The sequence below is a fragment of the Manacus vitellinus genome, unplaced genomic scaffold, assembly GCF_001715985.3.
Source record: "Manacus vitellinus isolate BGI_N305 unplaced genomic scaffold, ASM171598v3 scaffold_15_pilon, whole genome shotgun sequence".
Taxonomy (NCBI): domain Eukaryota; kingdom Metazoa; phylum Chordata; class Aves; order Passeriformes; family Pipridae; genus Manacus; species Manacus vitellinus.
Window position 1 is genome coordinate 5,662,586 of NW_021939122.1, and position 27,063 is coordinate 5,689,648.

Sequence of the window (27,063 nt, forward strand, 5' to 3'; positions counted from 1 at the left end):
GTCAGAAGGTTCACATTCCATTAGGTGCTGAAGGAAAGAAAACTCACTGAAATAGATATGCTGCTATACAATGCTAATCTTGTGTTTTACATGTATATACATGTACAGACCATGCAGACTAGCTGTATTCAGGCTTAAGGCTGAATAATATTTTCCTCTTCTCAGGAGGTTCTGTTGCAAAGTTGTTTTGCAGTGACAAGTAAAAGCCTGTCCCTAACCCATGCTGATACTGGCTATGTGTGTGTTAGTCCTGTTTTTCACATGAAATAGTCTGTCTAAGAAAATTCCTCTGTAACCTATAAAAGACATTTTCCCTCAATAGCAGTAGGACCAAAACTTCACTTTTTCCTTCATTGTGCTCTGTGTTGAGAAGACACTTGGGCCTTTGGACTCATGAGAGGGGTATTGAAAACCCTTAATTTTGGTATCCCCCGTTATCTGTTTGACATAGGGAGACTAATTACTATAAATTTACAATAAAACAACTTGCTGCATTTGTTTCTCTGGAATCCTAAGTTCCTGTGGGAAAGATTATGTAAGCTGGTTTTGTGTTTTGTCAAAGGACAGATTTTTCCAGCTCCTGAAGATGGTAGAAGAGAACATGTTTTAAACTCTGCCTCAAGTATTGTTGCAATTGCATTCTTTGACTGCCTGGACCTCAGGTGAATTGCAAGATACATTGCTGTATCATGTGCTCAGTTAACTTAGCAGATCCTTTCTCTACTTCAGCAGTGAATTGTGATCCTGGTAGTGTTTGAAGTGGCATGGCCAGCACAAAATTGCTTCTCTACCAGATTAACAATTTCCAAATTGCTAATTTGGCAGAGCCCTGCCTACTGAACAGGCATGCCTCCCACACCGAGGACTTTTTCCATACCTGTCGACCGTAAGTACTTCAAGCTGGCTTTTGAGTGAGTTGCACAAGAGAATAGTACAAGTGCTGATATGTAGGAAAGAAATACAGTCTGTTTAGAAGAATGTCTAGTGACATGCCAGTGTGGTACACATCCTCATTGTGTTGGGCAGTGTACAGCACTGCAGTTAGTCAGGACACACACTTTCCTGTGTCAGCAGGGAAAACTCAAGAGGCATCAGCTGCAAGGAAGTGGAAACCTTTGGGTGGAGTGTGTGTGTGTGTGTCTGTCTGTGTCTGTGTGTCTGTGTGTGTCTGTGTGTGTGTCTGTGTGTGTGTGTGTGTGTCTGTGTGTGTGTGTGTCTGTGTGTGTCTGTGTGTGTCTGTGTGTCAGTGTGTGTCTCTGTGTGTCTCTGTGTGTCTCTGTGTCTCTGTGTGTCTGTGTGTCTCTGTGTGTCTTTGTGTGTCTCTGTGTGTCTCTGTGTGTCTGTGTCTGTGTCTGTGTGTCTCTGTGTGTCTGTGTGTGTGTGTCTGTGTGTCTCTGTGTGTCTGTGTGTGTGTGTGTGTCTCAGTTGAGGGGGGCTGTATATCCCACAGCACACAAGCATTGGGAATTACAGTTACAACTCATGTCAGAAAACATCCCTGGTGTATTTGTGTGCCAAACAGAAGATCTGTTTAGAAAGGTGAGTCCCGGAACCAAAGTTCCTCAGTGTTAATCAGTAATCCAATAGAGAGCTTCATCCTCAGGATAAAGCAGTGCTAGTGAACCTCAGAATGTTCTATGTCCTACAAAACTACTTTCAACTTCTAGGTTGAAAGTTTCAACCTTTTAACAGTCATGTATAGTTTAACATGCTACTGTGTAGGGTTATCAAGAGAGCACTGACATCCCAAGTGGTCAAAAGTACATCTGAAATGGCAGGTGGGAGAATCCCTAACTTGACAGCTGTGGATAAAACCATTGTTTTCACAACTTTCCCTTTTAAATGAAGCTTCTGTATGGGAATTCACAAATGTCTCAACATCCTTCCCTTCAGCCTATAAGAGCTGTGTAACATATATGTGCACATGAGGCTCTGGTATGCGCTCTGCCCGTGTCTTTTCCCTCTTCAACAAGAAATTGAAAGGTATTTGAGTTTACACCTGGCTACTCCAAACTGCTTGTTTTTACCTTTGATCACCCCATCTCCCTTGACCCACATCTGTCCTTTATGTCCAGACATCCAATTAATCTCTCTATGTCACGTTAATTTATAATAATAGCTCAGGCAAGTGCTATTGCCCTGTTATGGGGACAATGCTGAAGTACTTTTGTTTGCTTCATGGATTTCTTCACTGAGTTCTTCACTTAGGGACACTTTTGTATGTTTCAGAATTTGCCATTTCTTTTCTTCATTAGTACTTGCCCAGCTGACTGTTGCTTCTGTAGCTGCTTCCCAGCTGCTTAGAAGCATCTTAGAAGCTTGAGCTCACAGGGGTGCTTATGTTGTGTGAGAGGTATTTGGGCACTAATAGCAACAATGTGCAGAATGGATTCATCAAGTCAGAAAGTCTTCTTCACATGGCCAAGTGCCAGGACATTGTGTCAGGTTTGCCACAGAAAATTCGTATGGTCCTGCCTGGTTCTGCACATGAGCAAGTAATGCACTGTCTGTGCTGTCCCTGCAGAAGAAAAAGCCAAGGCTGCACTGTGCACTAGCAGGCAGGGAGAGGGAGCAGTATGGCTTCATGGGACATGTAGAACTTTCCAGCAGTGGCTAATTGTTTTAGTTAACCCAGAGCTAATGTAAGCATTTTTTGGTTACCATTGCACTGCTTTTTATACCACAAGTGACACAAAGTGAGGCTTCCAGGATACAGCTTTAGCCCTCCTCAAATCTCAACACCCATTTTACATCCTGGTGGAGTCTCTGGGTGCTTAAACTGTTTTCTTGCTGATCTGCATTGGCTGCCTCCTTCTCTTTTCAGCATGGAGGAAGATGTCTGAAAGAAGGAAGCTGCTTCCTCATTTGCTTTGGCTATTTTAGTCATGGCACAGCTAAAGAGGAATTACAGAGTGCTTTCTTCTTTTTATCAGGTGAGACAACTTATTTCTATGATTCTGTGACATTTGTGACTTTTGCCTTTGGAATGCTATGCCACCAAGTCATGGTATATCTAGCTTATTAATACTTTCAAAGAAAACAAGTTTAGCCTGTTAATAAGCAGTTAATACCATTGTGGTAATGTTACAGTTGCTGTCTTTTCCCACACAGCACAGATTCAGCTCTCTGTCTTCACTGTAATCACTGTATATTATACTTTGCAGGGAATGTGATCAAGACAGGAAATGGCAATCCTAGATCTGCACAGGTATGATTGGCAATTCATGTAAACACTGTTTATATTTTTTTGCCTGATTGTAACATTGCTGTAGTGATCTTTACGTACTTCATAAAATAATGGGAAGATGGAAGCTGGCGTTTATCTAGGAAATGGCACTGGGGGCATCCTGGTATTATTTGTCTTTTTTTTTTTTTTCCACAGTGGACAGCTCTGTAACTACAGCTGGGGTTCTGATAAGTCCTCTATTATCCCACATTGGGAATGGAAGTTTAAAGGTCATTAGCCAGCTCATTCTTCAAGCCATAGGGCATTTCATATACATGAGTGAAATGAAACAGATTTCAACAGTGTACAAGACTTGAAAAACATTTGGAAATACAAGCTCTGTGGATGCAGGTTTTTCACTGAAAGATGGTCTGGAATCTCAGAAAAAGAACAATTCGGTGTACCACTTTTTAATTTTGCAATGTAAGTTGTAGTTTCACAAACCTTCATTGCAATCACACAGAAGATAACCCATCTGCCCAGTCACTGATAAACTCCATTCCCACCACAGTAGACAATAAGTACTGGGACAAGAATATGTTAGATGACCATCATCTAACAGAAAAAACCTCACTGTTATACGCTTACCTTTACAAATAGGTTACAAACAAATTGAAAGTACAGAGAGAGGTACCTCAAGCAGATTCTGTGGAAAGCCTGGAGTACAAGCATCTGTTCTGCTGTGCTGAGGTGGTCAAGGAATAGGGACAGCAGCAGCAGGGCTCTCAGACAGCTACTCCACTCACCCTGGTATGTCAGGAGCCAGACAGGAACCAGAGCTGGGCGAGGCAGGTGCAGAGGAAAACCTGTATGATTTTGCACAGGGAGCTGTGTTCTTCCCCGTGCCATTGCCTACTCTGTCTCTGTTTAGAGCTGGCTGTGGTGATTATAACAGCACCATACCATTTTCTTTTCTAAGCACTTTTGTCTCCATAAAGCATCTAGAAAATTATCTGAGTGTTTCAGTCTCAACAGATTGGGAAGTGACTGTTGTTTAATCAGAGCATTCAGAAGTTTGGGAGCTGGCAACAGTTTTCTCTTGGCTAACGTGGAACAAAAGAGAGCTGATAGGGTCTGGGCATGCTTGCCAGAGAGGTGACTATTGGAGTAATGTCAATGTCCTTGGGATCCACAATAGGCTTCAAAGTAAAGTTCTGCAGGATGGATGTTAAGAATATGAATATCTCCATCCGGGCCAGACCTTCTCCTGCACAGACACGTTTTCCTGCAAGAAAAGAAAATAATAAAAATTGAGGTGATGCAGTATTTTGCTTGCTAACTGGTTTTAACCACTGTTCCTTGACAGTTCAGACATCTCAGAAGGCACAGGCAGCACTGCAGCATTTTGGGGAAGCAAATGAATTAAACTGGGAACTAAGGGTCTAGAACACAAAGAGTGCTCAGTGGGCAAAGGTGGTTTGAAAGCTCTGGTTTCTCTTGTTCTGCTGCAGTTTGATGGTTCATCTGGAGAGAGAGAAGTTGCATGGCTGAGTCCCACTTTATACACCTCTTCTTGGAGAAGGCATTGAAGGAACTTTTGAGGTTGGTAAACAAGGAAGTCAACTGCAACTCTAGTGCAGGGGTTACAGCTGCCCAGAAGTGAGTGGCAGACGTCACCAGACATCACTGTACAGATCATGGCAATGGAGCCACTGAAACTTTCAAAGAGATTCTAGGAGAGGATAGTCTAGGATCTGAAATAGGAAGAGGTCTTACCTGTAGAAAATGGCATAAAGTAGTCACTCTTTTTAAAGGTACCATTTGCATTCAGGAAATGTCCTGGGTCAAATTTTTCGGGATTTGGAAATTCCTTGCTATCATGTAGGACAGCAGTCAGCATAGGGAATACCATAGTGCCCTGAATTGACAAAAAAGAAAGGTACACTGGAGATTTGCTAAAGCAAAGAGGGATTAAGAAGTTCCCAGAGCTAAATAGAAGGGTAGTCAAAGTTTAACCAGTTTTAAATGAGCATTTAAGAAGTGAAAATATATGACATTGGTATGACAAAGATGATTTTTTTAATGAATTTTAGTGGTGAGTCTGTTTAGAGTATTTCAAATTGCTCCCAAATGGAATACACCTTCCATTTATGTAAAAAATAGAAAGCTCTACTGCCCTCTTGTCATAGAGGATGAAAAATCTTTGGTTTTTTTTTTTCCTTTTCTAATTCAAGGGGTTGGACTCAATAACTACCAGATTCCCCTACCAAACAAAACTATTCCAATTCAATATCACATTGCAGTGCTTTTAAAAATTAAATAAAATACAAAGAATAGAACACATAATTGTTTTCAGGAGATTATGACCTTTCTCAGACACAATGCAACAGACCTTGGGGATAAAATAGTCTCTGAACTTGGTGTCTCTGGTCACAGCATGTGGGACATTAAGTGGAAGGAAATCAATGTATCTCTGGATTTCATGGATCACAGCCTCTGTGTAGGGCATCTGGCTCCGATCTGCCATGCGGGGGCTTCGGTCCCGGCCAATCACGGAATCAATCTCCTTTTGCATTTTCTCTGTTAGGAAATAAGGAAATGCTCAGTGGACAAGTAGCCCATCTGTTTGTCTAAGTCTCTGCCTGTATTTACAACAGAACTTGCTTTTAGTAAATTGGGAATATATGAATATACTTAGTACTAACATCTCCTTGTGAATAGGACTAAGATAATACACATTTCCACACTGCAAAGACATGTTTCTTAGTCAGGGGACCATTGCCACATGTAGTAATGACAGCAATTGTCCAAACTGATCCCATAACCTACTAAAACTTTTTACATCATTTATTTCCTTTTCTATTACCTACTATCTCTGGGTATTTATGGAGAATCAGAATTCCATATCTCAGTGTGAGGCTGGTGGTCCCAGTTCCTGCAAGGAACAAGTCGAGCGTGGTTCTGGTCAAGGTCTCAGTGGTGAATTTTGAGTCGACATTTCCTTTCTCCTGCAAGAAGATTTGGCAGAAGGTTTTGAATGACAAAATCAAGAAGCTTGTTTAAAAAGAAAAGTCATACACCCATGATGTGTGTTTATAAACATATCTAATGTCCTTTCAAAAATACAGCACTCTCCAGAGCACCAGCACTTATGTACTTTTACTGAATAATATTATGAACCTTTTTTAATATGGGAGTAGCCTTGAATTACATTAACCAGATTGGTCTTCAACTTTCTTAACTTTGGCTGGTGCTGTTAATTCCATGTTTGATAAGAAAATGGAGAGGATAAAATGAAGTCGATGTGGCAAGAAGAACAAGTTCCCCTCTGTATTTGCAAAAACCCAATGCCCCGTCACATGTGAAAAGAAAAGATATGATTCAAGCAGTGATTTTCTTATAATCCAACAAATCTATACTCTTACAATACCTGTTCCATTTTGTTAAGAAAAGCATCAATAAAATCTCGAGGACAAGTGGGATCCAAGGTTTTCTGGTGCTCCATTACGATATCTATTGTAAATTGATCAACTTGTTCAATATTTTTTATCAGTTTTTTATGCGGTCCAGGTATTGACTCCATGACAGTTGGGAAGAAATTATATAGCTGTAAAAATAAAATGATAAAAAAGCACATTCTGATTAATGCACATACAATAATATTTCCCCCAATCGTAACTATGAAAATGGGGCAATTAAACTGTTTTGGAATGGTAGGTCTTTATTACTCAGGATTTGAATGCTATTTACTTTATGGTTTTAGTACATTCAAGGATAGACTACACTTCAGCAACTTTTGCAATTATATCCTTTGGACATACAATCACAATTCCATAAGATAAGATAAAAACAGCAGGATCTGGTTATTTAACTGTCTTTTTCACTTTCAATTTTTTTTTTTCAAAATTTAGGAAAATCCCCTCTAATTAAAAATTAATAATATGAATAAATATTCATTAATAAAATATTATAATAATAAATGTATTAAATATAACCATACACACCTGTGTTTGTAGAGAGGCCTGAAGCTTGTTGTTTTCATCTATCAAATCAATTAAAGTTAGAAATTTCTTGTCCTCGTAGTCAAACCGATCCCCAAAGACAATGGAGCAGATGATGTTGGAAACAGCATGGACTAGGAAGTTGCCAGGGTCTAAAGGTCGCTCTGCCACAACAAACAAAAGTGTTATCTTGCTTTCAGTATTTCAGGGATCATCTCCCCCTCTAACACTACAGGGTAGTTTCATGTCCTCTTGAGATCCAGAGTTTTGCAGTCCTTTGAAAGAATGGTGAAGGGCTTGTCCAATTTATTCTTCTCTTCTTGAAGTGAACTGATTTCACTTCAACTAGAATGGTTTAAGTATCTCTTTTGCCCTGTTCTCAGCAGAACACGTGTCTGAGTGTCTTAGTTCTCTTCAGCTGGCACACACCCGTCTGCCTTATACATTGTTTATTAGAAATGACCTAAGGATTCCTACAAAATCCCAGTGAAACCATGAGGACTTTGCCTCAACCATGGGTTTAGGTGATTGCATTCTGTTTATGAACTCTATTAGCATAAATTCCATTGTAGAGCCCTCTCCTAGGGGTTCAAATGCCTGTGATCAAAGTCTAGTTTCGATAGCACAGCTGCATTAACTTCTAAGAAGAAAACTACAGCATAAGAAAAAGGCAAGATTAGACCCAAGAAAGAAGGGAAAATGTAGTGATAGGTTGCATCTCAAGGTTTCAAGAGGAGAACAACAACATGAAAAGGTATAAAATCCTGAAAGAAAACCAAGGAGTCAGAAAATGTCAACTTGACAGCACTGAGAATCAGCCTATTCCAAGCAGCAATGGCACCAACCCTTCTCTGCCTGCCTGGTGACTCCCTGGCCACTGAAAACTCAGCAGATGTCTCATCAGAGGGGGTGAGTACATTAATGCTGAACTTCGAAGATACTAATCACAGCTCTTTGTAATTTGCACTAGGGGTAGATAATGGCTTTATCCTTTTCAGTGGTATATATCTTGCTTGCAAAGCCTTTTAGTACTCAGTAAAAGATGCTGTAACAAGGTGAGCCAGAGTTGGAGGTTTGCACAAGGGCATAAGAAATAAGTAAGTATTACTGTATAAAAGCATAAGAAAAAAGTATTACTGTGTAAGTCAAAGGATAAAAGCAATGCAGGTGAGAGTGTTTTCTTTAATTTGTAACAGCATGTTTATCAATGAAGCCAGACTGAATTAGTGGCTCATGGAAAACAGTGATGCTTCATCATTCTGTTAGATCCATCTGCTTTTTCCGCCTTGCACAGTTAGCACACACTGAGAGCTTGCTTGATGGAATGTGGAATGGAAGCCTGGAATTCAGGCTGGTACTGTGCCACTCTCAGGGGAAGGATTTAGAAGTAACATTGACCTGCCTACTACCAGAAAACACATTTATAGGTGGAAACCAAGGGGGTTACCTTATACCCTGCCCTCAGAAGCAGCCCCTGGTCCCACTGGACAGCCCCACCAATGTGGAAGGTGTGTCTATCTAGCGTTCAGATGGACTGGACCCAACCCCAGATATCTGTAAATGAGTTCTCTGGTCACCCACTTCTTCAAGAACTGTTTACATGGAGCTGCAGGAGACAAGGGGAGGAAGTGCATGTTGCTTGCATGCTGGCAGTGTCCAGCCCTGTCTCCATGGCTGAATTCCATCAAACCCTTGGCTTTGTGGCAAAGCTGTTCATTTTGCCCCTTCCTGTCTTGTCGCTCAAGCAGAACAGGTAAAATGATACTTTCCAACCCTGTCTCCTACGTTTATCCTCCCCACTGTCATCAAGCCTTTGACCGACCGACTGTCAGGAGTGATAACTTTGCCTGTTGAAGCAGGGAGCAGAAACAGCAACCATATGCCCAGTACTTGGGTCATGGATTTTGTGAAGCAGCCCTGTACACCTCATTGTCTCATTGCAAAGATGCATGGTGCCTCAGCAGGCACAAAGTCCTTATCCTACCGTGTGTGTTCTTGAGCCTCTCCACCAGAAAATGAGCTTCCTCCTGGATTCGCTCCTCGATGCCCTTTTTCCCCATCCCAAAATCCCGCAAGGTGGTGAGTGCAAATCGTCGGAGCTGCTTCCAGGTCTCGCCATTGCTAGTCACAATGCCTGACACAGGGAGGAAAAATAGACCTTCATGAGGAAACAGATGTTTTTTTCCCTAAATGGGAGCTACACAGTAAGTACTCAACCTGGAAAGACAGCTCTCTGTGGAGTTACACTGCTATTGCTATATACCCAGAAATGTCTGTGCAATTATGGAGGTGACGAATTTGATCGATCTGTCACAGCACTTTGAGTAAAACTGACTTTATTCCCAGAAGAAAAAAAACTATACTAGGATGTAAGTAAGTAGGTAGCACTGGTACTGAATAGGCCACAAGCACATGGCCTTTGCACTGACATAACTATTAAATGTTCTGCTATGTCTCTTCCCAGAGCATATACTTATTGACAGGATCATTGTTCTGTTTACCCAGAGAAATGCCATACTGGGGACTGACCTGGAGAATAATCTCATGGCCTAATCCTGAGTGTGGCCCTTACCGGGTCAACCTGTATTATCTCATCTTTGCTGTGCTGTGGACTTTCCTTTTGCTGGTTCCTTAGCTGTGTATATATTTAGAGTATTTTCAGAAATGGGAGAACGAATGTAAGACCTTAGAGGTACACTTAATGAACAATATTTTAGCCAGAATGTGAGGCATGCTGAAAATAGAAAGGCAGTCAATGAAGCTGTCCTGGGACCTTAAACAGTTTTCCAGGGGACCAGTTTACTCAAGGGTCCAAGCATGAGTTGGGCTTTTGATCTTTGATTACTGATTTGTTTGCATGAAAGTAGTAAATGAAATCCACCACTGCCTCCTGCACTGCTCTCTCAGCTGTGTTCCTGCAGCACTAAAAGCATGCATTTTTTATGCTAATATTATGAAGGACATACCTGTGCCTTTGAAGAGTTTCTCAATCAGTGGTAGAATGCCTCTTCCACTGAAGTCATCTCCTTGATCAATCAGAGCTTCTTTCATAACATCATAACCATACAATACCACAACCTTTTTTGGGCCTAAATGTATTGTGAAGACAGGACCATACTTCTCGCTGAGCTGTAGGAAAGAGGAACACAAAGAACAAGTCTGAATGTTAATCATGTGAAAAGGATTTTGTAGCAAAAGGGTCTGAGCAGTGATCTGCCATTGTCCCAGCATCGCTGAGACATGACATTGATTAACAGCAGTGCAGAGCTCTTTCAACTATGAATTACAGACAATTATACAAGAAATAGGTGATAAGAATGGAAGTGGCAAGGTATCAAATCCAAATCTGAGAAAAGAAAATAGCCCCTCATAGGGCTGGCAAAATATTCTGGGAGGCCTTTCTGCAGGGCATAGTGGATAACAGTTTACATGAGCTCAAAACCAAATTGTATACACATATGGAAGCAAAAGCCTAAAGGGTTTTTGAGCACAAACAGCAAAGCTGTTTCTCAAATCTCCTGGGCCACAGACCCCTGAAAATTGAGTGAGAATATCGGCAGATAGTCACAGCATCCTTGCGCTAATCATTTACTCCTTTCCAGGCATCTGCTCTTGGATACAATTGGAGATTCTCGGGCTATGTGTTCCAACCTGGAATGCTTCTTATGGTCACTTTATAAGACCAAACTAGATGAAATCCTGTGGTTTTTTCATGGTGGGAAGCTGAATCACTTAGTGCTCTGAAACACAGCAGAATGCCTGAGGGTGCTCATGATTCTCAACATTCACAAGCACAAGGGCAAAAATGAGCTCATCTGAGTATGTGTGCATCTGACAATACACACAGTGACGTCAGCCACCACCACAGTTTTGCTCTGAAGAACCCAGGGACACCAGCCCTTTCCATATATCTGTCACCATACCCTCATGATCCCCTAAGGAACAGGCACTTTGGATGAACATTCCTTCCAGACCTTGCAACACAGAGGGGGTTTTTTGCCCGATGGGTGACATCAGCCAGGGGAGGGAATGGACAGCACAATCCATCTCCAAACTTTTTTGCTTCAACTTCTTAACTTGCTAGTTCCACTCCCAGGTGATCCTACATATCTGCTGGGGAGCAGAGGCAGCAAAATGGAGCAGGGTTCTCCCCAAAAGGGGGCCAAGCCATCTTTCCATCACGGTGAGGAGCTGGGCACAGGAGGATTATAATGCATATTGCAATAGCATCAGGGCCTTGATTGCAAGTCCAGTGCCAATTGCAGTAATGCTGTGAGGTCAGTGTGGGACTCCTCATTAGTATGATCATTGCAAATACATAAACTGACTTGAAATATATAGAATTAGATATATAGATTTCAGAAGCATGTCTATCTGGGAAATCTTTTGTTTCTATTTGAGTCTAACCTTTGGTCAGTGCAAATTAAGCTGAGACTGCAGGGACTGGGCTTTATTTTATATACAATGAAGATAACATAGAAAAGAACAAAACAGTCCCTTACCTTCTTCAAGCTTTCAGGCACGTTCCACGGGTTCAGCTGGAGCAGGTTTCCAACAATGGGAAGTGAGAAGGGACCAGGAGGCTCCTTCCCTTTTTTTGATGTGCTTCTCCATGTGGCCAAGAGAAGAAGGCATGAGATACAGACAAGCAAGAAAATAGTAGTCGTTCCCAGGAGCTCCATGGTGGGCTGAGGCAGAGAAGTCAAGTGTCAGAAGAGCCTGATGTTGGACCTGTAAATCCATGCTTATTTATATGCTGTGATACCAAAGCACGTGGTTGAAATTAGCCAATAGTGCCTTCCTATTCCTGCAGAGCTATGAGATTACTTATTAATCTGCTCCAGATAAAAATGAATGTTACTAAAGTTGACTTTTGTGAGTTATGTAATAATCCTAAAGCAATGGTAATTCAGACCCAGCGAAGCCCCAGTAAGGAAACTAATAAACAAGGGAAGAGGACATGTGTAGAGAGCAGAAAATGCTAACATCTGCATCTTAAGAAGGGGAGTGGAAACATCAGTGGAATTAAAAAAAAATAGTTTCATCACTGAAGGAAGTTTCTGTGTAATAAGAAAGAGACATGACATTACTCTTAAAGCCACCCTGAATCAGTGCAAAAGGAGGTTGTTTATCTCTGTTTATCTCTGATCTATGAAACCGGTTCCAGCAATCATTAAAACATGCCAGAATTATCAACACTGTTTCCAGCACAAATCCAAAACATGGCCCCATACCAGCTATTATGAAGAAGATTAACTCCGTCCATCCAAAACACGGACAGCAGGTTGGCAGAGTAGCCAATGGAAATCATCTTTTTTTTTCTGCTGTGAATAACAATAGCTACTAAACTTACCACTTTTAGATAGGACATTCCTTAGTGCCATGTAGAAAATAAAAATATCAACCTCTGCCTTATTTCTGGCAGCAATTTGACAAAGGATCTGCTGTGATCAGCAGATGTTAAGGTTTAGTGATAACTTCAGCATTCAAAATGTGTGTAACACCCATATTTGTAAAATGCTACACGTAGTTCTAGAGATAAGATGCAAAGAACATTGATAGTTTTCAGATCACAGAAATTACATTTGACTAGGTAGATCAAGAAACTTGGTTAAATATTTGTGTATGAACTCACTAGACCCAAAACATAACTCAGCTGAAAAAGGATGAAATCAGTGAAGTTCATCAGTCATTCGCAATACCTGGCAAACTGCTTTTTAGTCATCAGAAGGGCAAGGAAATGAAGCTGATAACAGCCTTCCCTTGACCTGTACTATGACTCCAACTAATGTCAGTTAATCACTATATTGCTCCTATACCCCATCATCTTTCAATAAAGCCAAGGTCCTTAGTTCTAACCTATGGTCAGCATTAAGAAAGAACAGGCACTTCCAATCAAAAAAAGAGTTAGGAAATGGGAAAAGTGAGGTGCTATACATGGTAAAGAGAGGCACAGAAGTGAAGGCTGTGAGTTTCAAAGAGGGTGTCTGAGGTCAGCAGAGTTCCTGAGGCTGCTGCTCTCTGCACGAGCAGTGGAGCTCCTCCTGAGCCAGCTGCAGAACCACCATGGTGCACAGCAGGTCATCCAGAAGGTCCATGCCCTCGGAGATAAAGCAGCAAAGGGGCAACATTATCAGCTGGCCCCATCTGTAACACCATCATCAAAGGGCAGAGGGCCCACTGTGTCTTTCCAAAGGCTGAGCAGGGAATCTGCAGCACAAACAGGGCCTGAACACAGACCTGCTCAAACTCGGGCTAGGGCCCTAACTAGAGGCATTCTGAAACTTTAAAAAGTTACTTATCATCATCACAAAAGGTCATGGAAACATGGAACTTGCTGGTAGTCTTTATATTCTGATAATAGTGTATATCATAATAAAAATGATAGCATGAAAATTCACCAAATGACAATTTAAAATTCAAGAAGAATTCAGCAAACATCAAGTAACAAAACCTTTGCTAACACTTCATGATATCGAGTAACTACAGTGATAAGGAAAACAGATGATAAATCATGCATTTAAAATACAAAAAGAAAAAAAAAAAAGCAACTGATGCTGATGGCAAGTGATATAATGTAGGTCTTCAATGTGCCTTTCAGTCCTGCCAGAGACAGAGGGAGGTGGCAGAGTGGCTTGAGAAGTGAAAGGAGGAAATCCAAGAAACAGTACAGCCCTAAGAAGTGATCACACCACAGTGTCACAGCCAGTGCTGGACCCTTCTAGCAGGAGGATGATGGTGGAAGAGGAATCTTCACCTTGGTGACACCATCTCCCTGTTGATTGTGTAGATAGTCAGGCTACAGCAAGTTCCTCAGTATCATGTGAGAAGCCCCCACTGCAATACTCCCCAGGTAGAACACAGAGAACACACCACTGGCTAATCTTCTCATCTTCCAGACCAGTTTCCACTCATGGATTTACATCATTTCCTACTGTTTGGGAGGTTGGTTTTGAATGAAGAAAATTCTAGAAACTAGCAACATTTTAACTTCAAGTTTACAGGTAATGGTATCTGCCAGTCAGGCTTTCCTCCTAAACATGCCAAATTACAGCAAGTGCAGTAAAAGTGTAATTCATGTTTCACTACTCTAAATGGTAAGCAAAGAAATGCAGAGAAACTTGAGAAAGAAGAGCTGTGTCAGAAGATGGAAGAAAGTGAGAGAAACATTTACTTCAAGTCAAAGAGAAAGGCAGAGAGCCCAGGACAGGGTGGAGGGCACTGCCTGGGAAGGACCTTTCTCTGTAGAAGTCAGTGCCAAACTGAGTAGGTAGTGTATGTAGTGGGGCTGGAGGGTCCTAGGACAGAGACAGGTGAGACAGAGAGGACCAATGCTTGCTGTGGCCAAAGACCCCAGGTCATTCCCTGTGTGAGGGTTTACATCAGCTACATGGTGAGTGAGGGAAAAGGAGAATTTGCAGGGCCAAGGGAGAGTTTCTAGGATGTCTTTTCTACTTGTCATGATGGAAATCAGCCATGAAATGCTCTGGCAGTGAATAGTGAACTGTCACACCAGTCATGGCCTGCATCCCACAAGGAACAAGAACTGAAAGAGGAGAACATCAACTATGATTTATTTTCCCCACTGAAGAGGTATGAAATATATGATATTTCAATGAAAATATTGACAATAAAAAATTAAATAACTGGGTATGTACCTCTGCCTTTTTTCTCTGTGACTGTCAAATAAAGTTACTAATTGCAGTGAGTCTCCCAGTAGTGCTAAGGCAAAAGATGAAGAGTGATCCACATGTGGTACTGTACAATACCTTCTGTTCGTATTCAACAGCTCAGATGGCACAGCTGCTGGAAGCAAAAGAGCCATTGCACAGCTGATCTGATATTTCACAAGGACTTGGCAAGAAGGATATTTGATTTATCAGTGCAAATGGATTGGTTAAATATTTCTTAATGAACTCAGTTAATCCAGGCATCAGTTGAAAGATTTCCAACCTCAGACTTTGTAGCTAGGTTTTGTGGAAAAGGAAGACTGAACTTCCATGACCTCTTTCAGTATTCTACAACCTCTTTCACTGTACCTTTCATGTAAGGTTCATTGGCTCTTTAGACTAAGAGCTATTAAGAAAGGATTATTGTTTATTATTTGATCCAGCTGTACCTTATAGAGAGTATTGAGATCATATGAGGGCCAAGGCCTGCCTAAAAATTTTTCAGCTTTAATGAAGGAAAAATTGAGAAAGAAAAAAAAAGGAACTTGACCACCCTCTTTTTACATGGTATAGGGTTTTTCCTAAGTGCAAATCAAGTTTCACAAAGCCCTAGACTCAATACTGGATTCATCCTTAAGAGTGGTTTGTGCCATTCCTGGAGACAGAGCAATTTGGTTTGCTTTCCACGGGTCCATCTGAATATTGCTTCCAGACTGCAGTCAGCCTCCTGAGGGAAAATAAGCCATTGAGGCAGAAAATCATCAGCCAACCCCCAAGAGCAGATCTTGAACTTTGAGTATCTCAGACTATGTATTTGGAGGCCAAGAAGAGAGAGGGCTCTAGGTAAAATATGATCCCAGAAAACCGGCTCCAAGCAGCGTGGATCCACCATCATTCCCCGTAAGAGACTGCTCACATGCAGAGGCCTCAAAGTGCTGCCAGCAGGAAGCTTCAGCACAAAAACCTGGTCAGTAAGCAAGAACTATCTGGGGGTAGCAGGTAGACACAGTTAAAATAAAATACATGGCAGAATAGATGCAGGATGAAGGCACAGCCCATGAGCAGCAGGTTTCTCAGAGGGGGGGAGTGACTCCACTTCTGAGATCCTGCAGGGGACTATGGGCTGCAGAGGAGGGAGCAAGAGGGAGAGATACTGGTAGGTGCCCAGGCAAGGGGTCTCATTTCATTCCATAGACACAAACACACTGTGCTACTGGAAAGTAAAGGATGTACAAAGATCAAGTAGGCACTTTTGAAGTGCTTCCCCTTCTGCCACAAAGGGAAATATATCCTGGCTTATATAAAGAGCAACAGAAGGCAACAAACAAATTTAGGTGAGATGAAACAGTATTTATAAAACCAAATACAGCTATCTGGATAATACATAACCATGGTATACAAATATTAAAAGGATTCTAAACTACTTGCCTCTACCATTGTTTTTTCATTTAATTATTTACTCATATATAAGGAAATTTGAATCTTCTGGAGTCATCTATATATAACCTTGTTCTATCAGTGTGATAATATGATAAATTCCTTATGTCTGTGCTGGGTTAAGTAAATTTTTCTCCATTTTAATCTGTCAGCAGAATATTACTGCTGGGAGTAAGCAGGTCCCAGTGCCCTCTCCTGGCTGGTATTGCCTGTGCTGGAGTTTTCATCGGCCACAAATCGAGGATTTGCAAAGGTACAACATCTTGGTTTTTCCATCTTTGTTTTTTTTAAGTCAGTTAATGCCAGTATTGTATACCATCCAGTCTCCTTGAAAGCAACTGGGCTCCTGTTTATTACCCTCTTTGCCTCAAACTCATAAACCACCTCTCCCCATTTGTCTCATTTGGAGAAACCAAGATCACTTCCTTCTAACAGCTGGACCTGGGGGTAATGCCAGAGTCCAACACGTTGCCCACAGCTGGTGGAAGATCAGGGTCTAACTCTAAAACCATATTGTAAATATGGCTGAAGGAATCCTCCTCTCTCCACTGCTGTTCAGCCCCTTGAAATGCACAACAGGCAGAGTAGCCAACAACCACAACCACAGAGCACTTCATGCAAACAGTTACGGCTACATGGTGATTTCCCTACTCAGGGAAGGACTTAGCAGCCTTTACCAGGCAGTAAAGATTTACAATGCTGGCAAAAGACAAGAAATATTTCTAAAAAATTAACAACATGATCTAGCAGCAGCAGAGGGCACCAGTGACAACAACATCTGACTTCTTCAGAGCCCAGAGTAACCCTGGCCAGGGCAGGGCCCTTTCACCCTGTTAGGTCCCTTGGAGGCTCCAGCAGTTCTCCAGGACCCTTCTTTGCATCTCTGCCAGCCTGCTTCACTTCTCTGGCTGATCAGCTTTGGACTTTGCTTCAGTTCCACTTAGCTCTCATGTTACTTACCTCAGCTCCTCCCTGAGTGATCCTTGCTGATGCCATGGCCATTCCTGCCCTCAAAGCTTGTGCTCTGAGCACCCTCAACACCTTTCCCTCTTTACTTCAGGTGCCCTGCCCCAGCTGGAGGAAGTCCCATCACAATGGGATTTCCCTGCCACACCCTGTGGTACCTTCCCAGAGATGTGCCTGCCCTGTGATTTCCCCTCCAAGGCTTTCAGCACTCCTTCCCATCCTCCACAATGACCCACACCTGGAATTTGAGAGGTCATGGCCACCATGACTCTCATTTCCTAAATATATCGTAAGACACTCTAGAAAACTCTGATCTCATAATTTTGCTAGGAAGAGAGAGTTTCTTTTTTTCAGCCCTCCTGATGATCTTCCAGAGCACAGTGGACTGGCTGAACATAATCACAAAGCCGCTTCCAAACTAAACCACCTTCCATCTCAAACAAGTTGGGTTTCAGGAATGCAAGAGAATAATGGTGGCAACCATGGAAGACCCACAGTATCAAAGGCATGTAATTTGTATCAGAATTCACATCACAGTTGTGTCAGGTATTTCTCTCTGGTTTTCTTTTCTGGCTCACACCCAAACCCTTCAAAGCCAAAACTCTCCTACAGCTGCATCACATCTGCCCTCTCTTATCTTCCCTCCAGGTCCAAATGCACAGCCATCCCCTGCCAGCACTCTGTGCATGGGAAGTCAGGCCACAGACTCTGCATGCTTGGTGACACAGAGATGTGAGAGCTGGCAAAGCTCTCACAAATCACTCCTGTTGCACTCACCAGCATGGTGGCCATGGGGAAGCAGTGCATGATTTCTTCTACTGTCAGTATGTTCTCATCTTTATGGAGAAAAAGACAGAATTTAAGTCTTACATGTTATGGCAATGAAGAGCCAAGCTCATCCTTCAATAACCTCAGGGAAACCAAACGGACTTTTCAGCTGAGTCTTTGCAATGGATAAAAGTTGCACTTACTGGTCCTATGAATTTAATTAGCTCTCCTATGAATTTAATTAGCTCTGTGAATGACTGAAGATTAAAAAGAATAAAAGAACAGTTTGCTGATTGAACTTTGGATTAAGAAGAAACAAGTGAAATTTCCCAGTTTTAAGTGCCCCAATACTTGGAAAATCAATAATAAAGGTCACATGATAACAAAAGCAACAAAGAAAACCATAAAGAAGTATCAGAGAAAAGCTGCAGATATATAACTTCTCCGATTATATTTCTTTTCCCATTGTTCAAGGATTTTTCCTTATTCCAATATATTGATGCTTTAGAATAAACTGCTGTGCAAAATTAACTGGAGCAAAGTAAACTGCTCACCAGCTTAGTGCATTCCATAGGCTCTAATTCTGAAAGCACTCCACAGCACCACTAATTCACACAGACTTGAAGGATATATGGTACAGATGACCAGTCTGAATTTGTGCTATCAGTTTTGTAAACATAAGTGTCTAACTTACAGAGTAAGACTAGAAATGTGAGGAATTAGTAAATTTTTCTCTCTCAAAAAAAAAAAAAATACAAGTGAATTCATCAGCTTAGTTGATTTTTGCAATTCACAAAAGGTCATTCTCATTTTGTAACGTGTTATACCTGGATTGCCATCCAAACTGTACTCTACATTTTTCTCTTGGTTTGAAATCTCTTGTCCTCTTAAAGAGTCTGCACATGATTCAAACCACATCAGCCTTTAATTAAAATAAACTGTGTTCTTTTTTAAGCCACCAGTGAGGACTACAAACTCTTGGAAAACATGAATAAGCTGACTAGCTTGAAGTACCTAGAAATGAAAGATATTGCTATAAACATCAGTAGAAATCTTAAGGATTTGAATCAAAAATGTAAGTACACCAAATATGGTAGGGGTATAACAAATGGTGCACTTGTTTGGGAAATGAAGCATCTTAAGAGTCAGAAGGTTCACATTCCATTAGGTACTGAAGGAAAGAAAACTCTCTGAAATAGATATGCTGCTATACAATGCTAATCTTGTCTATTACATTTATATACATGTATAGACCATGTAGACTAGCTGTATTCAGGCTTAAGGCTGAATAATATTTTCCTCTTCTCAGGAGGTTCTGTTGCTCAGTTGTTTTGCAGTGACAAGTAGAAGCCTGTCCCTAACCCATGCTGATACTGGCTATGTGTGTGTTAGTCCTGTTTTTCACATGAAATAGTCTGTCTAAGAAAATTCCTCTGTAACCTATAAAAGACATTTTCCCTCAATAGCAGTAGGACCAAAACTTCACTTTTTCCTTCATTGTGCTCTGTGTTGAGAAGATACTTTGGCCTTTGGACTTACGAGAGGGGTATTGAGAACCCTTAATTTTGGTATCCCCCGTTATCTGTTTGACATAGGGAGACTAATTACTATAAATTTACAATAAAACAACTTGCTGCATTTGTTTCTCTGGAATCCTAAGTTCCTGTGGGAAAGATTATATAAGCTGTTTCTGTATTTTTTTCGAAGGACAGATTTTTCCAGCTCCTGAAGATGGTAGAAGAGAACATGTTTTAAACTCTGCCTCAAGTATTGTTGCAATTGCATTCTTTGACTGCCTGGACCTCAGGTGAATTGCAAGATACATTGCTGTATCATGTGCTCAGTTAACTTAGCAGCTCCTTTCTCTACTTCAGCAGTGAATCGTGATCCTGGTAGTGTTTGAAGTGGCATGGCCAGCACAAAAAGTTGCTTCTCTACCAGATTAACAATTTCCAAATTGCTAATTTGGCAGAGCCCTGCCTACTGAACAGGCATGCCTCCCACACCGAGGACTTTTTCCATACCTGTCGACCGTAAGTACTTCAAGCTGGCTTTTGAGTGAGTTGCACAAGAGAATAGTACAAGTGCTGATATGTAGGAAAGAAATACAGTCTGTTTAGAAGAATGTCTAGTGACATGCCAGTGTGGTACACATCCTCATTGTGTTGGGCAGTGTACAGCACTGCAATTAGTCAGGACACACACTTTCCTGTGTCAGCAGGGAAAACTGAAGAGGCATCAGCTGCAAGGAAGTGGAAACCTTTGGGTGGGGTGTGTGTGTGTGTGTGTGTGTCTGTGTCTGTGTGTCTGTGTGTGTGTGTCTCAGTTGAGGGGGGCTGTATATCCCACAGCACAGAAGCATTGGGAGTTACAGTTATGACTCATGTCAGAAAACATCCCTGATGTATTTGTGTGCCAAACAGAAGATCCGTTTAGAAAGGTGAGTCCCGGAACCAAAGTTCCTCAGTGTTAATCAGTAATCCAATAGAGAGCTTCATCCTCAGGATAAAGCAGTGCTAGTGAACCTCAGAATGTTCTATGTTGTACAAAACTACTTTCAACTTTTAGGTTGAAAGTTTCAACCTTTTAACAGTCATGTATAGTTTAACATGCTACTGTGTAGGGTTATCAAGAGAGCACTGACATCCCAAGTGGTCAAAAATACATCTGAAATGGCAGCTGGGAGAATCCCTAACTTGACAGCTGTGGATAAAACCACTGTTTTCACAACTTTCCCTTTTAAATGAAGCTTCTGTATGGGAATTCACAAATGTCTCAACATCCTTCCCTTCAGCCTATAAGAGCTGTGTAACATATATGTGCACACGAGGCTTGGTATGTGCTCTGCCCGTGTTTTTTTCCTCTTCAACAAGAAATTTAAAGGTATTTGAGTTTACACCTGGCTACTCCAAACTGCTTGTTTTTACCTTTGATCACCCCATCTCCCTTGACCCACATCTGTCCTTTATGTCCAGACATCCAATTAATCTCTCTATGTCACGTTAATTTATAATAATAGCTCAGGGAAGTGCTATTGCCCTGTTATGGGGACAATGTTGAAGTACTTTTGTTTGCTTCATGGATTTCTTCACTGAGTTCTTCACTTAGGGACACTTTTGTATGTTTCAGAATTTGCCATTTCTTTTCTTCATTAGTACTTGCCCAGCTGACTGTTGCTTCTGTAGCTGCTTCCCAGCTTCTTAGAAGCATCTTAAAAGCTTGAGCTCACAGGGGCGCTTATGTTGTGTGAGAGGTATTTGGGCACTAATAGCAACAATGTGCAGAATGGATTCATCAAGTCAGAAAGTCTTCTTCACATGGCCAAGTGCCAGGACATTGTGTCAGGTTTGCCACAGAAAATTCGTATGGTCCTGCCTGATTCTGCACATGAGCAAGTAATGCACTGTCTGTGCTGTCCCTGCAGAAGAAAAAGCCAAGGCTGCACTGTGCACTAGCAGGCAGGGAGAGGGAGCAGTATGGCTTCATGGGACATGTAGAACTTTCCAGCAGTGGCTAATTTTTTTAGTTAACCCAGAACTAATGTAAGCAGTTTTTGGTTACCATTGCACTGCTTTTTATACCACAAGTGACACAAAGTGAGGCTTCCAGGACACGGCTTTAGCCCTCCTCAAATGTCAACACCCATTTCGCATCCTGGTGGAGTCTCTGGGTGCTTAAACTGTTTTCTTGCTGATCTGCATTGGCTGCCTCCTTCTCTTTTCAGCATGGAGGAAGATGTCTGAAAGAAGGAAGCTGCTTCCTCATTTGCTTTGGCTATTTTAGTCATGGCACAGCTGAAGAGGAATTACAGAGTGCTTTCTTCTTTTTATCAGATGAGACAACTTATTTCTATGATTCTGTGACATTTGTGACTTTTGCCTTTGGAATGCTATGCCACCAAGTCATGGTATATCTAGCTTATTAATACTTTCAAAGAAAACAAGTTTAGCCTGTTAATAAGCAGTTAATACCATTGTGGTAATGTTACAGTTGCTGTCTTTTCCCACACAGCACAGATTCAGCTCTCTGTCTTCACTGTAATCACTATATATTATACTTTGCAGGGAATGTGATCAAGACAGGAAATGCCAATCCTAGATCTGTACAGGTATGATTGGCAATTCATGTAAACACTGTTTATATTTTTTTGCCTGATTGTAACATTGCTGTAGTGATCTTTACGTACTTCATAAAATAATGGGAAGATGCAAGCTGGCGTTTATCTAGGAAATGGCACTGGGGGCATCCTGGTATTATTTAATTTGTCTTTTTTTTTTTTTTCCACAGTGGACAGCTCTGTAACTACAGCTGGGGTTCTGATAAGTCCTCTATTATCCCACATTGGGAATGGAAGTTTATAGGTCATTAGCCAGCTCATTCTTCAAGCCATAGGGCATTTCATATACATGAGTGAAATGAAACAGATTTCAACAGTGTACAAGACTTGAAAAACATTTGGAAATACAAGCTCTGTGGATGCAGGTTTTTCACTGAAAGATGGTCTGGAATCTCAGAAAAAGAACAATTCGGTGTACCACTTTTTAATTTTGCAATGTAAGTTGTAGTTTCACAAACCTTCATTGCAATCACACAGAAGATAACCCATCTGCCCAGTCACTGATAAACTCCATTCCCACCACAGTAGACAATAAGTACTGGGAAAAGAATATGTTAGATGACCATCATCTAACAGAAAAAACCTCACTGTTATACGCTTACCTTTACAAATAGGTTACAAACAAATTGAAAGTACAGAGAGAGGTACCTCAAGCAGATTCTGTGGAAAGCCTGGAGTATAAGCATCTGTTCTGCTGTGCTGAGGTGGTCAAGGGATAAGGACAGCAGCAGCAGGGCTCTCAGACAGCTACTCCACTCACCCAGTATGTCAGGAGCCAGACAGGAACCAGAGCTGGGCGAGGCAGGTGCAGAGGAAAACCTGTATGATTTTGCACAGGGAGCTGTGTTCTTCCCCGTGCCATTGCCTACTCTGTCTCTGTTTAGAGCTGGCTGTGGTGATTATAACAGCACCATAGCATTTTCTTTTCTAAGTGCTTTTGCCTCCATAAAGCATCTAGAAAATTATCTGAGTGTTTCAGTCTCAACAGATTGGGAAGTGACTGTTGCTAATCAGAGCATTCAGAAGTTTGGGAGCTGGCAACAGTTTTCTCTTGGCTAACGTGGAACAAAAGAGAGCTGATAGGGTCTGGGCATGCTTGCCAGAGAGGTGACTATTGGAGTAATGTCAATGTCCTTGGGATCCACAATAGGCTTCAAAGTAAAGTTCTGCAGGATGGATGTTAAGAATATGAATATCTCCATCCGGGCCAGACCTTCTCCTGCACAGGCACGTTTTCCTGCAAGAAAAGAAAATAATAAAAATTGAGGTGACGCAGTATTTTGCTTGCTAACTGGTTTTAACCACTGTTCCTTGACAGTTCAGACATCTCAGAAGGCATAGGCAGCACTGCAGCATTTTGGGGAACAAGTGAATTAAAGTAGAAACTAAAGGTCTAGAACACAAAGAGTGCTCAGTGGGCAAAGGTGGTTTGAAGGCTCTGGTGTCTCATGTTCTGCTGCTGTTTGATGGTTCATCTGGAGAGAGAGAAGTTGCATGGCTGAGTCCCACTTTATACACCTCTTCTTGGAGAAGGCATTGAAGGAACTTTTGAGGTTGGTAAACAAGGAAGTCAACTGAAACTCTAGTGCAGGGGTTACAGCTGCCCAGAAGTGAGTGGCAGACGTCACCAGACATCACTGTACAGATCATGGCAATGGAGCCACTGAAACTTTCAAAGAGATTCTAGGAGAGGATAGTCTAGGATCTGAAATAGGAAGAGGTCTTACCTGTAGAAAATGGCATAAAGTAGTCACTCTTTTTAAAGGTACCATTTGCATTCAGGAAATGTCCTGGGTCAAATTTTTCGGGATTTGGAAATTCCTTGCTATCATGTAGGACAGCAGTCAGCATAGGGAATACCATAGTGCCCTGAATTGACAAAAAAGAAAGGTACACTGGAGATTTGCTAAAGCAAAGAGGGATTAAGAGGTTCCCAGAGCTAAATAGAAGGGTAGTCAAAGTTTAACCAGTTCAAAATGAGCATTTAAGGAGTGAAAATATAGGACATTGTTATGGCAAAGATGTTTTTTTTAATGAATTTTAGTGGTGAGTCTGTTTAGAGTATTTCAAATTGCTCCCAAATGGAATACACCTTCCATTTATGTAAAAAAATAGAAAGCTTTACCGCCCTCTTGTCATAGAGGATGAAAAATCTTTTCTTTTTTTTTTTTTCTTTTCTAATACAAGGGATTGGACTCAATAACTACCAGAATCCCCTACCAAACAAAACTATTCCAATTCAATATCACATTTCAGCGCTTTTAAAAATTAAATAAAATACAAAGAATAGAACACATAATTGTTTTCAGGAGATTATGACCTTTCTCAGACACAATGCAACAGACCTTGGGGATAAAATAGTCTCTGAACTTGGTGTCTCTGGTCACAGCATGTGGGACATTAAGTGGAATGAAATCAATGTATCTCTGGATTTCATGGATCACAGCCTCTGTGTAGGGCATCTGGCTCCGATCTGCCATGCGGGGGCTTCGGTCCCGGCCAATCACGGAATCAATCTCCTTTTGCATTTTCTCTGTTAGGAAATAAGGAAATGCTCAGTGGACAAGTAGCCCAGCTGTTTGTCTAAGTCTCTGCCTGTATTTACAACACAACTTACTTTTAGTAAATTGGGAATATATTCATATACTTAGTACTAACATCTCCTTGTGAATAGGACTAAGATAATAAACATTTCCACACTGCAAAGACATGTTTCTTAGTCAGGGGACCATTGCCACATGTAGTAATGACAGCAATTGTCCAAACTGATCCCGTAACCTACTAAAACTTTTTACATCATTTATTTCCTTTTCTATTACCTGCTATCTCTGGGTATTTATGGAGAATCAGAAGTGCAAATCTCAGTGTGAGGCTGGTGGTCCCTGTTCCTGCAAAGAACAAGTCGAGCGTGGTTCTGGTCAAAGCCTCAATGGTGAATTTTGAGTCGAGATTTCCTTTCTCCTGCAAGAAGATTTGGCAGAAGGTTTTGAATGACAAAATCAAGAAGATTGTTTAAAAAGACAAGTCCTGTACCCATAATGTGTGTTTATAAACATATCTAATGTCCTTTCAAAAATACGATACCACCAGCATTTATGTACTTTTACTGAATAATACTATGAACCTTTTTTAATATGGGAGTAGCCTTGAATTACATTAACCAGATTGGTCTTCAACTTTCTTAACTTTGGCTGGTGCTGTTAATTCTGTGTTTAAAAATCCTTGATAAGAAAATTTAGAGGATAGAATGAAGTTGATGTGGCAAGAAGAGCAAGCTCCCCTCTGTATTTGCAAAAACCCAATGCCACAAGTGAAAAGATGTGATTCAAGCAGTCTACCCTTACAATACCTGTTCCATTTTGTTAAGAAAAGCATCAACAAAATCTCGAGGACAAGTGGGATCCAAGGTTTTCTGGTGCTCCATTACAATTTCTGTTGTAAATTGATCGATTTCTTCAACATTTTTTATCAGTTGTTTATGCGGTCCAGGTATTAACTCCATGACAGTTGGGAAAAAATTATATAGCTGTAAAAATAAAATGATAAAAAGCACATTCTGATTAATGCACATACAATAATATTTTCCCCTAATCGTAACTATGAAAATGGGGCAATTAAACTGTTTTGGAATGGTAGGTCTTTATTACTCAGGATTTTAATGCCATTTACTTTAGGGTTTTAGTACATTCAAGGATAGACTGCACTTCAGCAACTTTTGCAATTATATCCTTTGGACATACAATTGCAATTCCATAAGATAAGGAAAAAAAACAGCAGGAACTGATTATTTAACTGTCTTTTTCACTTTCAATTTTTTTTGTTCCAAATTTAGGAAAATCCCCTCTAATTAAAAATTAATAATATGAATAAATCTTCAATAATAAAATATTATAATAATAAATGTATTAAATATAACCATGCACACCTGTATGTGTAGAGACGTCTGGAGCTTGTTGTTTTCATCTATCAAATTAATTAAAGTTAGAAATTTCTTGTCCTCGTAGTCAAACCGATCCCCAAAGACAATGGAGCAGATGATGTTGGAAACAGCATGGACTAGGAAGTTGTTAGGGTCGAAAGGTCGCTCTGCCACAACAAACAAAAGTGTTATCTTGCTTTCAGTATTTCAGGGATCATCTCCCCCTCTAACACTACAGGGTAGTTTCACGTCCTCTTGAGATCCAGAGTTTTGCAGTCCTTTGAAAGAATGGTGAAGGGCTTGTCTGATATTTTCTCTTCTTGAAGTGAACTAATTTCACTTCAACTAGAATGGCTTAACTATCTCTTTTGCCCTGTTCTCAGCAGAACACTTGTCTGAGTGCCTTAGTTCTCTTCAGCTGGCACACACCCATCTGTTTATTAGAAATGACCTAAGGATTCCCACAAAATCCCAGTGAAACCATGAGGACTTTGCCTCAACCATGGGTTTAGGTGATTGCATTCTGTTTATGAACTCTATTAGCATAAATTCCATTGTAGAGCCCTCTCCTAGGGGTTCAAATGCCTGTGATCAAAGTCTAGTTTCGATAGCATAGCTGCATTAACTTCTAAGAAGAAAACTACAGCATAAGAAAAAAGCAAGATTAGACCCAAGAAAGAAGGGAAAATGTAGTGATAGGTTGCATCTCAAGGTTTCAAGAGGAGAACAACAACATGAAAAGGTATAAAATCCTGAAAGAAAACCAAGGAGTAGAAAATGTCAACTTGACAGCATTGAGAATCAGCCTATTCCAAGCAGCAATGGCACCAACCCTTCTCTGCCTGGCTGGTGACTCCCTGGCCACTGAAAACTCAGCAGATGTCTCATCAGAGGTGGTGAGTACATTAATGCTGAACTTCGAAGATACTAATCACAGCTCTTTGTAATTTGCACTAGGGGTAGATAATGGCTTTATCCTTTTCAGTGGTATATATCTTGCTTGCAAAGCCTTTTAGTAC

General features: G+C 41.0%; 2 protein-coding genes and 1 long non-coding RNA gene across 3 annotated transcripts in view; 1 reads left to right on the forward strand and 2 right to left on the reverse strand.

Annotated features, from left to right (window-relative positions):
- Positions 1-2,916: 2,916 nt before the first annotated feature.
- On the forward strand, positions 2,917-22,637 carry LOC108639026. Its single transcript, XR_003915635.1, has 3 exons — positions 2,917-2,933; positions 22,073-22,116; positions 22,296-22,637. It is a non-coding gene; the product is annotated as an uncharacterized LOC108639026 (long non-coding RNA).
- Positions 3,604-11,905, reverse strand: LOC108639024 (cytochrome P450 2H1-like). The gene is made up of 9 exons (XM_029958480.1): positions 11,670-11,905; positions 10,134-10,296; positions 9,152-9,301; positions 7,171-7,331; positions 6,597-6,773; positions 6,033-6,174; positions 5,559-5,746; positions 4,943-5,084; positions 3,604-4,451 (listed from the first exon to the last, which is right to left on the reverse strand). Exons 1-9 carry the CDS (start codon positions 11,847-11,849, stop codon positions 4,270-4,272), a joined length of 1,485 nt encoding a protein of 494 aa, XP_029814340.1. The 5' UTR covers positions 11,850-11,905; the 3' UTR covers positions 3,604-4,269.
- The window catches only part of LOC115307257 (cytochrome P450 2H1-like), an 8,132-nt gene continuing 3,585 nt past the window's right edge, over positions 22,517-27,063 (reverse strand). The window contains exons 4-9 of the mRNA XM_029958481.1: positions 26,051-26,211; positions 25,475-25,651; positions 24,945-25,086; positions 24,471-24,658; positions 23,853-23,994; positions 22,517-23,362 (exon numbers count right to left, since the gene is read on the reverse strand). Coding sequence (XP_029814341.1) covers positions 23,181-23,362; positions 23,853-23,994; positions 24,471-24,658; positions 24,945-25,086; positions 25,475-25,651; positions 26,051-26,211 — 992 coding nt within the window. The 3' untranslated portion in view covers positions 22,517-23,180. The remainder of the gene's footprint in view (positions 23,363-23,852; positions 23,995-24,470; positions 24,659-24,944; positions 25,087-25,474; positions 25,652-26,050; positions 26,212-27,063) is intronic.

Excerpts from the sequence above, each read along its gene's own strand:
- LOC108639024 (XM_029958480.1), bottom strand. The coding sequence starts at position 11,849 with ATGGAGCTCCTGGGAACGACTACTATTTTCTTGCTTGTCTGTATCTCA. Across the intron at positions 6,175-6,596 it reads TTCTTAACAAAATGGAACAG|GAGAAAGGAAATGTCGACTC; the intron begins GTATTGTAAGAG and ends ATCTTCTTGCAG. Across the intron at positions 4,452-4,942 it reads CTTTATGCCATTTTCTACAG|GAAAACGTGTCTGTGCAGGA; the intron begins GTAAGACCTCTT and ends CTTTTCTTGCAG.